General features: G+C 39.1%; 1 protein-coding gene across 1 annotated transcript; it reads right to left on the bottom strand.

The window, feature by feature from the left end:
- Positions 1 to 33: 33 nt before the first annotated feature.
- LOC118422626 (PEST proteolytic signal-containing nuclear protein-like) lies at positions 34 to 11738 on the bottom strand. Its single transcript, XM_035830277.1, has 5 exons — positions 11673 to 11738; positions 11203 to 11420; positions 3842 to 3916; positions 3376 to 3434; positions 34 to 2798 (listed from the first exon to the last, which is right to left on the bottom strand). Exons 1-5 carry the CDS (start codon positions 11713 to 11715, stop codon positions 2675 to 2677), a joined length of 519 nt encoding a protein of 172 aa, XP_035686170.1. The 5' UTR covers positions 11716 to 11738; the 3' UTR covers positions 34 to 2674.
- Positions 11739 to 11860: the final 122 nt, after the last annotated feature.

The following is an 11860-nucleotide window of genomic DNA, read 5'->3' as shown; positions in this document are numbered from 1 at the left end:
GCCTAAAATAAACCATCAATGAGCTTTGAACTCTGCAATTTTGAAAAACTTTATTGTAAAACTGTTGGGCATTGACCTAAATCTGAAGACGAACCAGTATAATGTAAGTCAGACATATGTCAGTGAAATCAATGAAAGCATCACATTGTACTCAAAGCAACATTGATGGAAGAAAGACCACAAGAAAGGTTATAATATGGTCGCCCACTGCAACAGGCTAGGACTGAGAAACTAAATTATGCAGCTTACTTTCAAAGAATAGTATTTGTAATACAAATAAAACTTACAAACTTTGCATTCTTTGTGGCCATAATAAGCCTGGCATAGCAATCTTATACAACAAATGTAAAACATGCAGTGTACCTCTAGTACTACAAGACACAAGAATAAAACCCACAAATTTCATTATTGTTGCAAAAGGTATAAATATTTACTGGAATGTGACTTTGAAAGAGCCCAAATAAATTTACTTTAATATCCCCAACTTAATCTTTATGCATATAAAGGCCATGTACATAAACCTTTAGAAGACTGTTTTCATTTCCATGTATAATCTTGAGCTATTATCTACAAGAGTCTACATGTAAGTTAAGCAGGCTGACCCATATCTTACATCCCCCAAGCTGTTGGTGCTTTGCTAATTTGTTTACAGTTTCCAATATGTGCATTCCATCAGTGCCAATTTACAGAGCTAAGACAATACTAGTATAACACACGTTGATAAGATATCTGATCTCTCTGATATGTTACAGAATTCTATTTTTTCACTGCTTGACGTTTGTGTATTTATTGTTAGTATTATAAAACAGTTCATGACTTGTATATGTCCACATAGCATGTAACTGTGCTATAATGAATTTGACTTAAAAAATACATCCTACAATGTGGAGTAAATTGCATGAAAACCGTTGTTCAGATCCACTGTATCCATTGCAGGTAGCTGCACTGTGCAAGGGGAAGTTACAATACTTTGATTTGATTATTTGAGCACATATTCAACAATTAATAGCAAATGATAACACAAAATGAAAAGAAAACATTGCAAGTACACACTCACTCACTATCCATTGTTTGGTTTTAAGTACAATTCAGGAAATAAATGAACAAAGAAAGTACATTACAGATATCAAATCAGATTTAGACTTCAAGTTGATGGACGCCCCAGGCTTTAATGTCACTTACAAGCACACATCAGGACATGTGGAATGAGTTATAACAGCCTTGAAGCCTTCTGCCATGGTCACAAAACATTTCTGGGACAGGGGCTGACTTGGATCATTGAATCAACTCTGGCATCTTGACAAATTCTTTACAAGGTCATGTCAGGACATTGCTTTGATCCTGAACAAGCGTGAAAGTCCGCAAGGGATGTCACACTGTGATGTTAGAACAGTGCAGGGATGTCTACAGCATGTTGGAGAGAGGCAAAAAGCATTTATGGAATGTATCAAGTGTAACGGCACAGCTAAAAGCATTATGTATCAAGATGGAAATGAATTTCAGGAAGATGTGATGATATGTAATAAATGTATCAGTATAACTATAATTCAAGTGGGGCTGTTGTATAGCACACATTGCTGTCTAATAACTATGCTGTTTATGTACCTGTATATATTATCATCTTTATAATATTTCTCACTTTTAAGCACCTTTCTAGATGATGTAAAAATGTTCTATGTGTATGTAATGTTGGTGGACATATCTGCAAACTTTCACTTGTATCGCTATACATTCTAACAGCCGATACCCGTTTATTACCTAAGAAATCACAACTACACAAACTGATCAACTCACACAAAGCCATGCAATAAGTACCTGTGTGGACATATGTGAATGATAATATTTTCTTACTTTTTTTTTACACAAGAATATGTCCAAATATGCAAGTAACTGTAACAGACACAAAAAGGGTTAACTGATAGCTTGCTGAGGAACTGTGGTCCATCTACAAGTAATTTACATATTATTAGGCATACATGAACTCATACATCCACATTCACACCTGAGTAATACATTATACAGCAAAAAACATCTTCATACATACTGCAATAAATCATATTTCACTTTTTCTGTAACCAAGGTTATGTTTGCTTTATGGTCTAACAAGTCATAAAACTTAAAGCTATGTGGATTTTTTAAAGTCCACATAGCTTTATAACTAAAAATATAAGCATCTACACACCTGAATACTATTAGTATTAACAGCTACATGTACATCCAATTAGCCTAATTAATGTGGAATACGATTTCAAGAAAACATAAGGCATTAAAAGAAAGGTTAATACACCTTTCTTACGCAGCGGCCATCAAAGATTGAAAATGAGGCTAATGAGGCAAACAAACAAAAAATATTTCTAAAATCAGCTCTTGTTTAGTTTTCCCCCAAACCACACAAATTTTCACAATATAAGATGAAACAATAAATATTACAACAAGTGTTGCACCGAAAGATGTAGCAATCTAGACTTAGCGTAGACTGATCTCATAGTGCCTCAATAGATGCAAAATAAAAATATTATAATGCAAATATTTGACAGACCATTGGTTGAACTGCATGCTAATTCTGATGGACAACTTTTGTTTGCCTCATTGACCTCGTTTTCAAACTACATGTATCATGACCGCCATGTGAGAAAGCTTTATACTACAAGAGGTGAACCATGTACATTAAACACTATTTATCTGTGGCTAATTTCTCTGCCTTTGCCTTGAGATCTCTCTCCCACATCTTGGCCTTGTCGCAGAAACCAATCCTGCCCTTGTTGAAAGAGTTGGGGCCTGCTGACGTGGGGGTGTCTCTGTGGGAGAACAAAAATCAAGGCACAGGTGTAAAACACACATTACACTTACAGCAATATTCTCAAGATTGCCTGTAGATATCAAATAAGGGGCACAACTTGACTTAAGTGAGAAGTTGAGAACATTAATCTCTACTAATGCATTACACTGTCATTTATACAAAAATACAGTGTCACATACATAGTAATCGGCAATTTTGATTGAAAATACCCAAGAATTCTTATATCTTTAAGAGCTATAATAAATTGTGTGAAAATAGAATGATATACATTGGAATTTTGCATTTTTACCAATACTGGAAATGTAAAAAATGATGCAAATATGTTGAACACATAGGTTACAAAAGTAAATCTGAATTGATTTTGTTCAATTTGTAATACTAACGGTTTTGGCATCCAAATCTTATAAGATCTACCATTAGTAAGACCAGCAAGGATTAGTAATAATAGCCAAGAGCAACTTGGGGAACATTAATGGCTACATATATACACTTAAGTTAGCTGTACCGTGAATGAATAGAATAACAAAAAGTATGAAGAAAGCTTGTGCTGAAGGACAGTTACTATAGGGTTTCACCTTCCAATATTTTTCATTCTCATTTTTGCTTCTGGTGGCATCTCTTCTGGTTCATCATCCTGAAGGGAAAAAAAGAACCTTGTTATACCCTTGGTCCATCTATACTGATTTTCTATTCATTACATTGTACAAGACCTGGAAAATAAGGATGGGTAAGGTAACATTAAAATGGTGTTTAACAAAAACATCCTGTTAATGCAAATTTTTCAGTCAACAAACCTCAGTTTACAGGTATCAGTAGGTTTTGGATAATACTTTGATTTTCTATGCCAAACATGAAAGTACTACTAATAGTTGTTGCTTAATCATATGCACTGGTCTCTGTTAAAAAACAAAAACAACATTGGGGTGGACATTACTTTATCCATGCTTACATCATCACCTTCTGTGTACTTACATCATCACCTTCTGTGAACTTACATCATCACTTTCTGTATACTTACATCATAACTTTCTGTGTACTTACATCGTCGCTCTCTGCAAACACAGCTGCAACTTTCTTGACAGGTTGTGCAGCAGGTGAACTAGAAGGTTTGGGTTTCTAAAACATAGGAAAAGGCAAGAAATAAAACAGATTTGATTATGACACATTTATGATACATATCTACCTTGAAGAACATAACCATAACTGTAACTCTGGCAAGTGACTGCTAAATCCTGATCCAAAGACAATCCAGCTGAATCAGTGTAGTAACAAGTCGTGACATTGAACATGCATGCATGCTGTCATACCAAATATGGCAAGGAAAGTATTCCCCATTTACCAAGTAGATACCATGAATTCCATCAGACTATGATATTCCTGGAAATCTGACTTATATAGGTCTTTGATTAATTCATCTTGGATTAAACAGGAGACAGTCTCCTAAAAACTAACACCAGTTAAATGCCTGGAACTGCTCAGCATCAAACTTACACATTCATGACAGGGCTCTTAAGCACTCTCAATATCATAATCAAGATGGACTAGAGGCTGGGACATATAATAACTTGCTTGTCTCTTTATCATATGTATTTTTATGTCCTTTTTTGTAGGACAGTTGGCTGGAGACGCTATCAAGAAAACCGCATGCACTTTAAAAGCTGTTTTATGTACCAGCAGCTTTACATCATTATTTCTTGAAACAACTACAACAGGCTAGGGATGGTAGTGTTATTAAGATGAAAACAGACCTGAAGTGGAATGGCCACTTGAAGACAGAAGAAAAATGTTCAAAATGACCAATAAACTGGTTGACATACCGACAAGAAACAGCTAGGCCTCCAAGTACCGATCAAGAGTTACAAACAGTAGAATTTATGTGTTTGAAAATTTGTATATTTCTAGAACTATTGTAGATTGGAATTTGTTATGAGCAAGCACAGTAGGGGCATCTTTGCTGGATAGTTTTCAAGAACACTTGTAGATAGATGTGCAAGAGCTAGGTGTGACAGTTCGTTTAGCGTGATATAACCAGCTGCTGCCATGCTGTGTTACGTCAAAGGTGGTTATACCAACAAAATAGATAACAGATTCAGAAAGGTTTACCTTTACTAGTATTGAGGCAATTTTTAGTGTATCATCTGTACTTAATTCCTAGTTTTTTCCAATCCCTGCTACATAGTAAGATTGGAAACCTTTGTACAATTACTGCAGATTCTCAGGACCTATAGTCCTACAGTATAAGAGATTTGTGCTTTCCTTGATATTGCAATTATCCATATATCCATTAAAAATATCTTGTTTAAGTTTTAAGAATGTGCAAACAAATTCAATCGTCTGCACAACTCCATGCCACATGTAATATACATTTTGTATTCTGGCAATCCTAATAAAACTGAAATTTTTAAAGAAATTAAAAGTAGGCGACCAAAAAAAAGGTTCACATCATGTTGAATTGACTGCACAAGGCATTCCATGGCTTCCCTAAAAATAGGATAAAGCACAGTCAACTGGCAGACATGTATGTTCTGAATTTCTAACAGGTGTCACCTGTGACAGTCAGGACCACTGTATTAAACATAATTGAATAAATCAGGTGTGGAACACTGAGTCGGATGCCCCTGTCACACAGCAGGAGCATCAATTAATGGAGGCAGAGTGGGAGAGCTCTAAATTGCATTTTCACCCGTAATACTGTAGTCATTCTCTCCTTCATTGCATAATTTTATGGTTGGAAGATGTTCGTAAGTCCCATCTACCAGTAATGGAGTAGATTTATGGGTGAAAATAATGCAAGTAGATATGTATACCATAGCCTGAGTACCATCCTTCGGTAGTGACTGCTGGTTTGATACTTTGAACGAATACGATGAAATGAATGAACTTTCGCTAGGCAGCAGTCACTATATCGAGGATGGTACTCTGGCTATCCATAGCATCCATGCAACCATTAACTTCCCTGCTTTCCATACTCTTCCTCAGCTCAGAATTTAATTTGACAGTTACCAGTATAATACCAGTAAAATACAAGTTTGTCACCAGTATTGCGCTCTGGGGAGCTCACCTATAAAAGAAATTGGCAACATGAGAGATTGGGGAGACTGTGACCAAGCTGAAAATCATCCAGGTTTTAATGAACAGTTTAAATGGGGAACATATGTTTTGGCTGACCACATGTGACATGTTCTGTCTGTCAAGCTATCAAGTGAAAGTGTAGACAGCTACTTGTGTACCTCCTGAGGTTTCCTACTAAATGAGAAACATCAGCACACAGGCTGTGGTGGAAGGGACTGTCAATTCGTTTGTACACACTACCCATGTACTCCCACTTTCAAAACAAATCTGCTTCTTCTAGTTCTAAAGGAATTCAATGTCAAAGGCCTGAAATGTGTGAAGTATACTGTACATAAGAAAGGAGTAGAAACAGGCCGAAACAATATCCTGACTCCCGGGATTAGAACTCACGCAGAACCCGGGCTGCCAGATCACAAACCCAGACGTTAAACCATTATGCCAAAAGGCTTAAAGCCATTTAGCATGGTTAAGCAGTCCTTGAACCCCACTGTCACGATACTGTATACAGTAGGGGTTTTCTATTTGATGAAATCTCATTACATACACCAAATGTACCCCCTTATCAATAGTACCCAAAGCATTGCATGATGCTGAGAAAATTTAGTTCAGAGTTCACACAAAGTTCATGCCCTGTATGCCCTTAGCTCCCTGCACTGTGAGGCATACCCTGGACATATCTGCACAGTTTAGTGTGACATTTATCAGACAGCCACCAGAACAGATGTAGTACCTCACAGTGCTGAAGCAGGGGCAACCCCTGGGAAGTTTCCAGTATCAGGTTGCAATCACACCAGGACACATAGTTAATCACACTAAAAACATTAAAACAGACACATGCAACCCCACTATCATACCCCACTCTTGCCCAGTTGGAGTTGAAAAAACAGTTATTGAAAACTTTCTAATTTCTGAGTTTGCAAATTCAGTAGTAAGATACCAGTTAGGCTCATGCAAACAGCCTAAGGTCAAACCCTAGTACAAGTATTAGCCTGAGTACCCTGTAGCTATACTACATTCATTTGTTGGAAGCTAATTACATGCCTGAAATGTGTTCACTTCTTTACATAATGAAAGGATGGTGGGGGGCAATTCACATGGCCTAAACTACATGTACTTGTTATAACTTATAGTGTTGTAAATCTTCAGAGAGATTGATGGCATACCATCTAACTACCAGGGAACTACCAAGAATAACAGAGGAGCTGTTTCCAATAATAACATCCAGTGTCTGCTTCCTCTGATTCCCTCTAGTCTTTCATTGGGGCCAGGGACCTAGAAGTCAGACAGTGGATCAAACCCATCAATTATCCCAAGGATACTGCAGCTTCAAACACTTTATTTATAAGGCATGCTATGCAATATTCTTGTCTTACAGAGGAAGTTATAATTACATATGCTGGACAATTTAGAAACTGTCATAATATAGATGCTCAGTTGCTTTGTTTGTTTCAAGGCATAGAGTAAGAAAATGTCCCATGTAAACAACAGTTGTATTTTACTTTTTTTAGATACATTAAGGCTCTTTGTTTTGTCAAAAGTAGAAAAAGAATGTTTCAAAAACAGCTTCAAAACTGTTCCTTGTTTTGTTTCATATAACTGGTACCCAGCCTTTAGGAATTCACACCAGTTTTGTAAATTGTAACGCTGCAAAGGATCAGGCCGTGAGGTTGCATCCAAGCACACCTGGGTAGACCCTTATTCTTTTGATAAAAAAACATCATAAGTTGAACTTGTACTGTAGTTAAGCTGTGTGGTTATCCAAAAACATGTGACCCATAGAGGACATCCTTACAAGTTATAACAAAAGTTTCACCTGAGTGCGGTAACCTGCAAAGTGCCATTCACAGGTAGCATTCAAATCCCAAACCTTTACATTCTACTGTCAGCAACCTTATCCACAAGCCCACCTTGCCACCTCAGAGCTCTGGCTTATTGCAGCCATGTACAAAATACATCAACTATAGAATACAACAGTTGTTGGCAGGATTTAATTTAAAACCCCACTGTAGGATGGCGACCTTGCACTCCCATTTGGTTTGAAAATACCACTGCTGTAAGTTAATTTCAAGGGTGATGTCAATACAGAAGGAATTGGCAACATTACTGTAGAGCTGGCCGCCACACAGGAACAACTTTCTTGGATTGATTTCAATTTCATTAACCTGAGGTCACTCCCGTGGTTAGTGTTACAATGTGCCTGCTATACTGCTACAGTGTTAAAGCTCAAACAGGAGCTCAGCCTGTATAAAGTGTGTATATTTCTATTGAAGGTGACAGGATATGTCATAGGCTTTGATCTGAAAAAACGAAACACGTTTGTTAGCATGATCAATATAAGGTACAACAATATGCTGTAACCAATTTCTCTTCACAATACCTTTGCCAAGAATGTTCTGTTGCCAGGAGCACATATCTGTGTGTGAAAAAGATAACCTGGAAAGATTGTCTTGATATTTGGTATATGGGTAGGTTTTAATGAGGCCTCGAAATGATTAGATGCTCCATAATTCTTCATATATTCGAATCATTCATATTTTACATATTACATTGTTTGTTCATTCATACGTTCAGTTTCATAGTCTCGACTACTGACCCAGCACTGCAGTTGTATCAAGAACGGCTTGAAGATACTAATAGTTTCTGTTCTTGCAATATGTGATTTATTATTCATCATCTTCTTTTAATAGCAGTTTTGCCATTGCCAAAAAGTTTATGCATTATGTTTTTCAGAATCTTACAATCTTACATTTATTTGCAGACTATATGTTACAGGTGGCTATAGTATTTTAAGTCCTGATTAATTTGTGCAGGGCAAACTGCACAGTGTGGTCCATGGAGACTTAGTCCATGGAGGGTGTACTTAATAACTTGGGTACCAGCTGGACCCAGCTGGTAAAACCAAGTTAAGTGGATGTAAGAGCCACAAAATAGAGATTCAAAGCTGTCACAAGGATAGTTAATATTCTGACACAGCAGTCAAAATGTCAACCATTCATACACCTCAATTCGCAAGCCTGTCACATTTTTTTTTTTTTTGCAACTCCAGGAAAGAACTGTTCGAATCCAGCAGGCTTTGGTCAATCCAGATCTTCCAAATCCACCTATGGAGGTTTAATCGTGGATTAAATTTTAATCAACCCAACCTCGCTGGCCTGGGTGAATCTCAATTCTTAAATCCTGGTGTAAATGAGGTCTATGATCATGCAACAGCCAGTGGTTTCTCTTCTTTATTTTACTTTAGTTTATTAGTTACAAATCCCCATTTCTGTTCTGCGTAAGTAGCATTTGTGGTACAACATCATGGTACCATGACTTTACACTCTATAATTGCCACTTCGCATACCGTCTCCACATTCTCTTTCCTTCAATTCTGCCAGATGAGGGTCATTTTTCAACTAACATGTTCCCAGAAAAATGAAAGTAATTTGCCTGGACACTTTCCACTCTGTCAGAGTCTGTGCCTCAGGCGCCTGCAGACCACTTACATATGTTTAATACATGCTCCTTTTTCCTGTCATCAATCAAGATACGTCAGGGTTCTAGCTAGTGCATTTTAGCGTAGTGGGCCACTACGCTAAAATTTGTGACCCCTACGCTAAAATAAGGGCCACTACGCTAATTTTTAACTAGTGTAGTGGTGCTTTGCTGTCATTTGCTTGTTCAACAATGACAAAGAAATGTCTGAACAATGAAAAATGATGATATGCCACTCACAACTGACCCCAAAATCCTAACTTTTAACTCTACATCTTCACTGTGGAAGGACCAAGACACCCCCCTTCCACACCAATCTCCTGATTAGTCGCTTTGCTACCATGCCATTCCCACTACGCTAAAATAAAATCCTGGCTAGAACCCTGTACGTGTACCTTACAACAACAACAAAGTAAAGCAAGTATACCGAAGTCACGGGTTCCGCACTGGGCGCCCAGTGCGGAATACGTGGAGAAAATGACGTCGGCACTCGGGGCCCAGTGCGGAAGAAACTTCCGCACAGGAATTCCAGTGCGGAACGGCTTTGTTCGAGTGCTGAAGACCCGTCAGCACTGGAATTCCAGAGCTACACCTTGTCTCGGCACTCGTTTTCCAGTGCCGAACTCCGCCCAGCACTCGGTTTCTAGTGCCGAACTCCGCCCAGCACTCGGTTTCTAGTGCTGATCTCCGCTCAGAACTCGGTTTCTAGTGCGGAAGGGTGGTTCAAAGGTCGTTCAGCACTGGTTACCCAGTGCGGAGGTCTTTGAGCACTGGATAACCCAGTGCCGATCTACCTAAGTCACGGGTTCCGCACTGGGATTTCTAGTGCTCGGTGACTTTTCAGCACTAGAGGCCGAGTGCTAAGACCACTTCGGCACTAGAAGCCGAGTGCTACTATCATTTTAAGACCGTCAGCACTGGGTTTCCAGTGCTCGCGTCCAAATCGTTACTCAAAAACATAGTTGACATGCAGCAGCGCCTACTCACCTTCGGACGGTCACTCAGTATTTTAAATCAATTTTGGCCTAGTCTTGTCTCTGTCGGAACTCAAACAGCATGTGTGTATCATACGCTACATCCTACATGTATATTATAAGTGTTATGTACTTATGTTGACCTCATGTCAACAGTGTGTCAGCTTCGTTCCATTTTTCTAAATTTCACGAAGATAAAATGCCGTTACATTAACGTTACAGCTCCCTTTGTCGTGTGTGAGTTGCAGACTACTTTCAATCAATCGTTCGCATGCATCATTGCGTGGCGGATACAGACAGTTTAGACAGTTCTACTTTGGTCACGAAAAAAATTAATGTCTAGATAAGAAAGATAATTGATATGTACCGTTCTTTGAAAACCCGACACGGATATTTCCTCCCATACGCAACTTTCTCGGGCTCAATGTGAACGTTTTGTTACACTTCTTTTATATATGTGTAACACCTTTAAATGCCCGGAACTGTAAATAACGTAACGGAGGCTGGCTGTCAGCACTCAGTTTCAAGTGCGGAATATTTGTCGTCACTGGTTTTCCTGTGCGGAATGTTTGTCGTCACTCGTTTTCTAGAGCGGAATGTTTGTCGTCACTCGTTTTCTAGTGCGGAATATTTGTCGTCACTCGTTTTCTAGTGCGGAAGGTAGTCTCAGCACTCGGTTTCTAGTGGTGAATCGGGGTTTTCAGTGCTGAAGTCGACTCACCACTGGACACCTAGTGCGGACGTAACTTCGGCACTAGACTTCTAGTGCGGAAGGCCCCTTCCGCACTAGACACCGAGTGCTGAGAGAGGAACCCGTGACTTCGGTAGTTTTGCCAAAGTAAACTTTAAAACCAGTTGTAAGACATCAGATAACACACTTACGTTTGCGCCTAATTTAATAGAAATCGGGGCCACCGTCTTGGTCGATACGAAGCCGGCCCCAGGAGAATTCTTGGCAGGTGCAGCTGCAAGATTTCCTCCCAGCCTTATGCTGATCCCTCCCGACGGTTTCTGTACTTTCGCCGTTGCCACTCTCTCGGGGTCGTCTTCGTTGCCATCAGCTTTTCTCTTCGTCGGCGACGTCTTCTTCCACAGCTTATCTGCCGGTCGAAATACACTGACATAGTTGAGCCGAGGTGGCCGAATGAAGGGAGGGGGGCGCACTCATGCAATACCTCACATATGATTATGCCGCCTAAACACCATCGCAAAATCTGCAATAATTTCCTTACTCTACATTACGAAGATGGCACAGGATATTCTTCTAATGAATAGAGGCGCTCTTTGAATGCTACCAGTCTTGATTTGGAGGTGACAGTCGTAAAAGGGAGCGTGTAAAGTCAGGAAACAACCTTCTAGTGTCGGAGCACGATCTTCCTGGTTGTTGTCAGCCATGTTACCGGAGAAAGCTAATGCCGCTAAGCGTGTCGGGAGAATGGGCGTGCACACTTTCGAAAAAGGGCGGGAAATATGTTTTCATTGATACACGTATGTTCATAATAAATATTCTTCCGTCTAATAATGGCCTACTTTAATTTCT

This window comes from Branchiostoma floridae, chromosome 9, assembly GCF_000003815.2.
Source record: "Branchiostoma floridae strain S238N-H82 chromosome 9, Bfl_VNyyK, whole genome shotgun sequence".
NCBI lineage: Eukaryota > Metazoa > Chordata > Leptocardii > Amphioxiformes > Branchiostomatidae > Branchiostoma > Branchiostoma floridae.
Note: the sequence above shows the minus strand (reverse complement) of the source record. Positions and strands in the feature narration are given on the sequence as shown.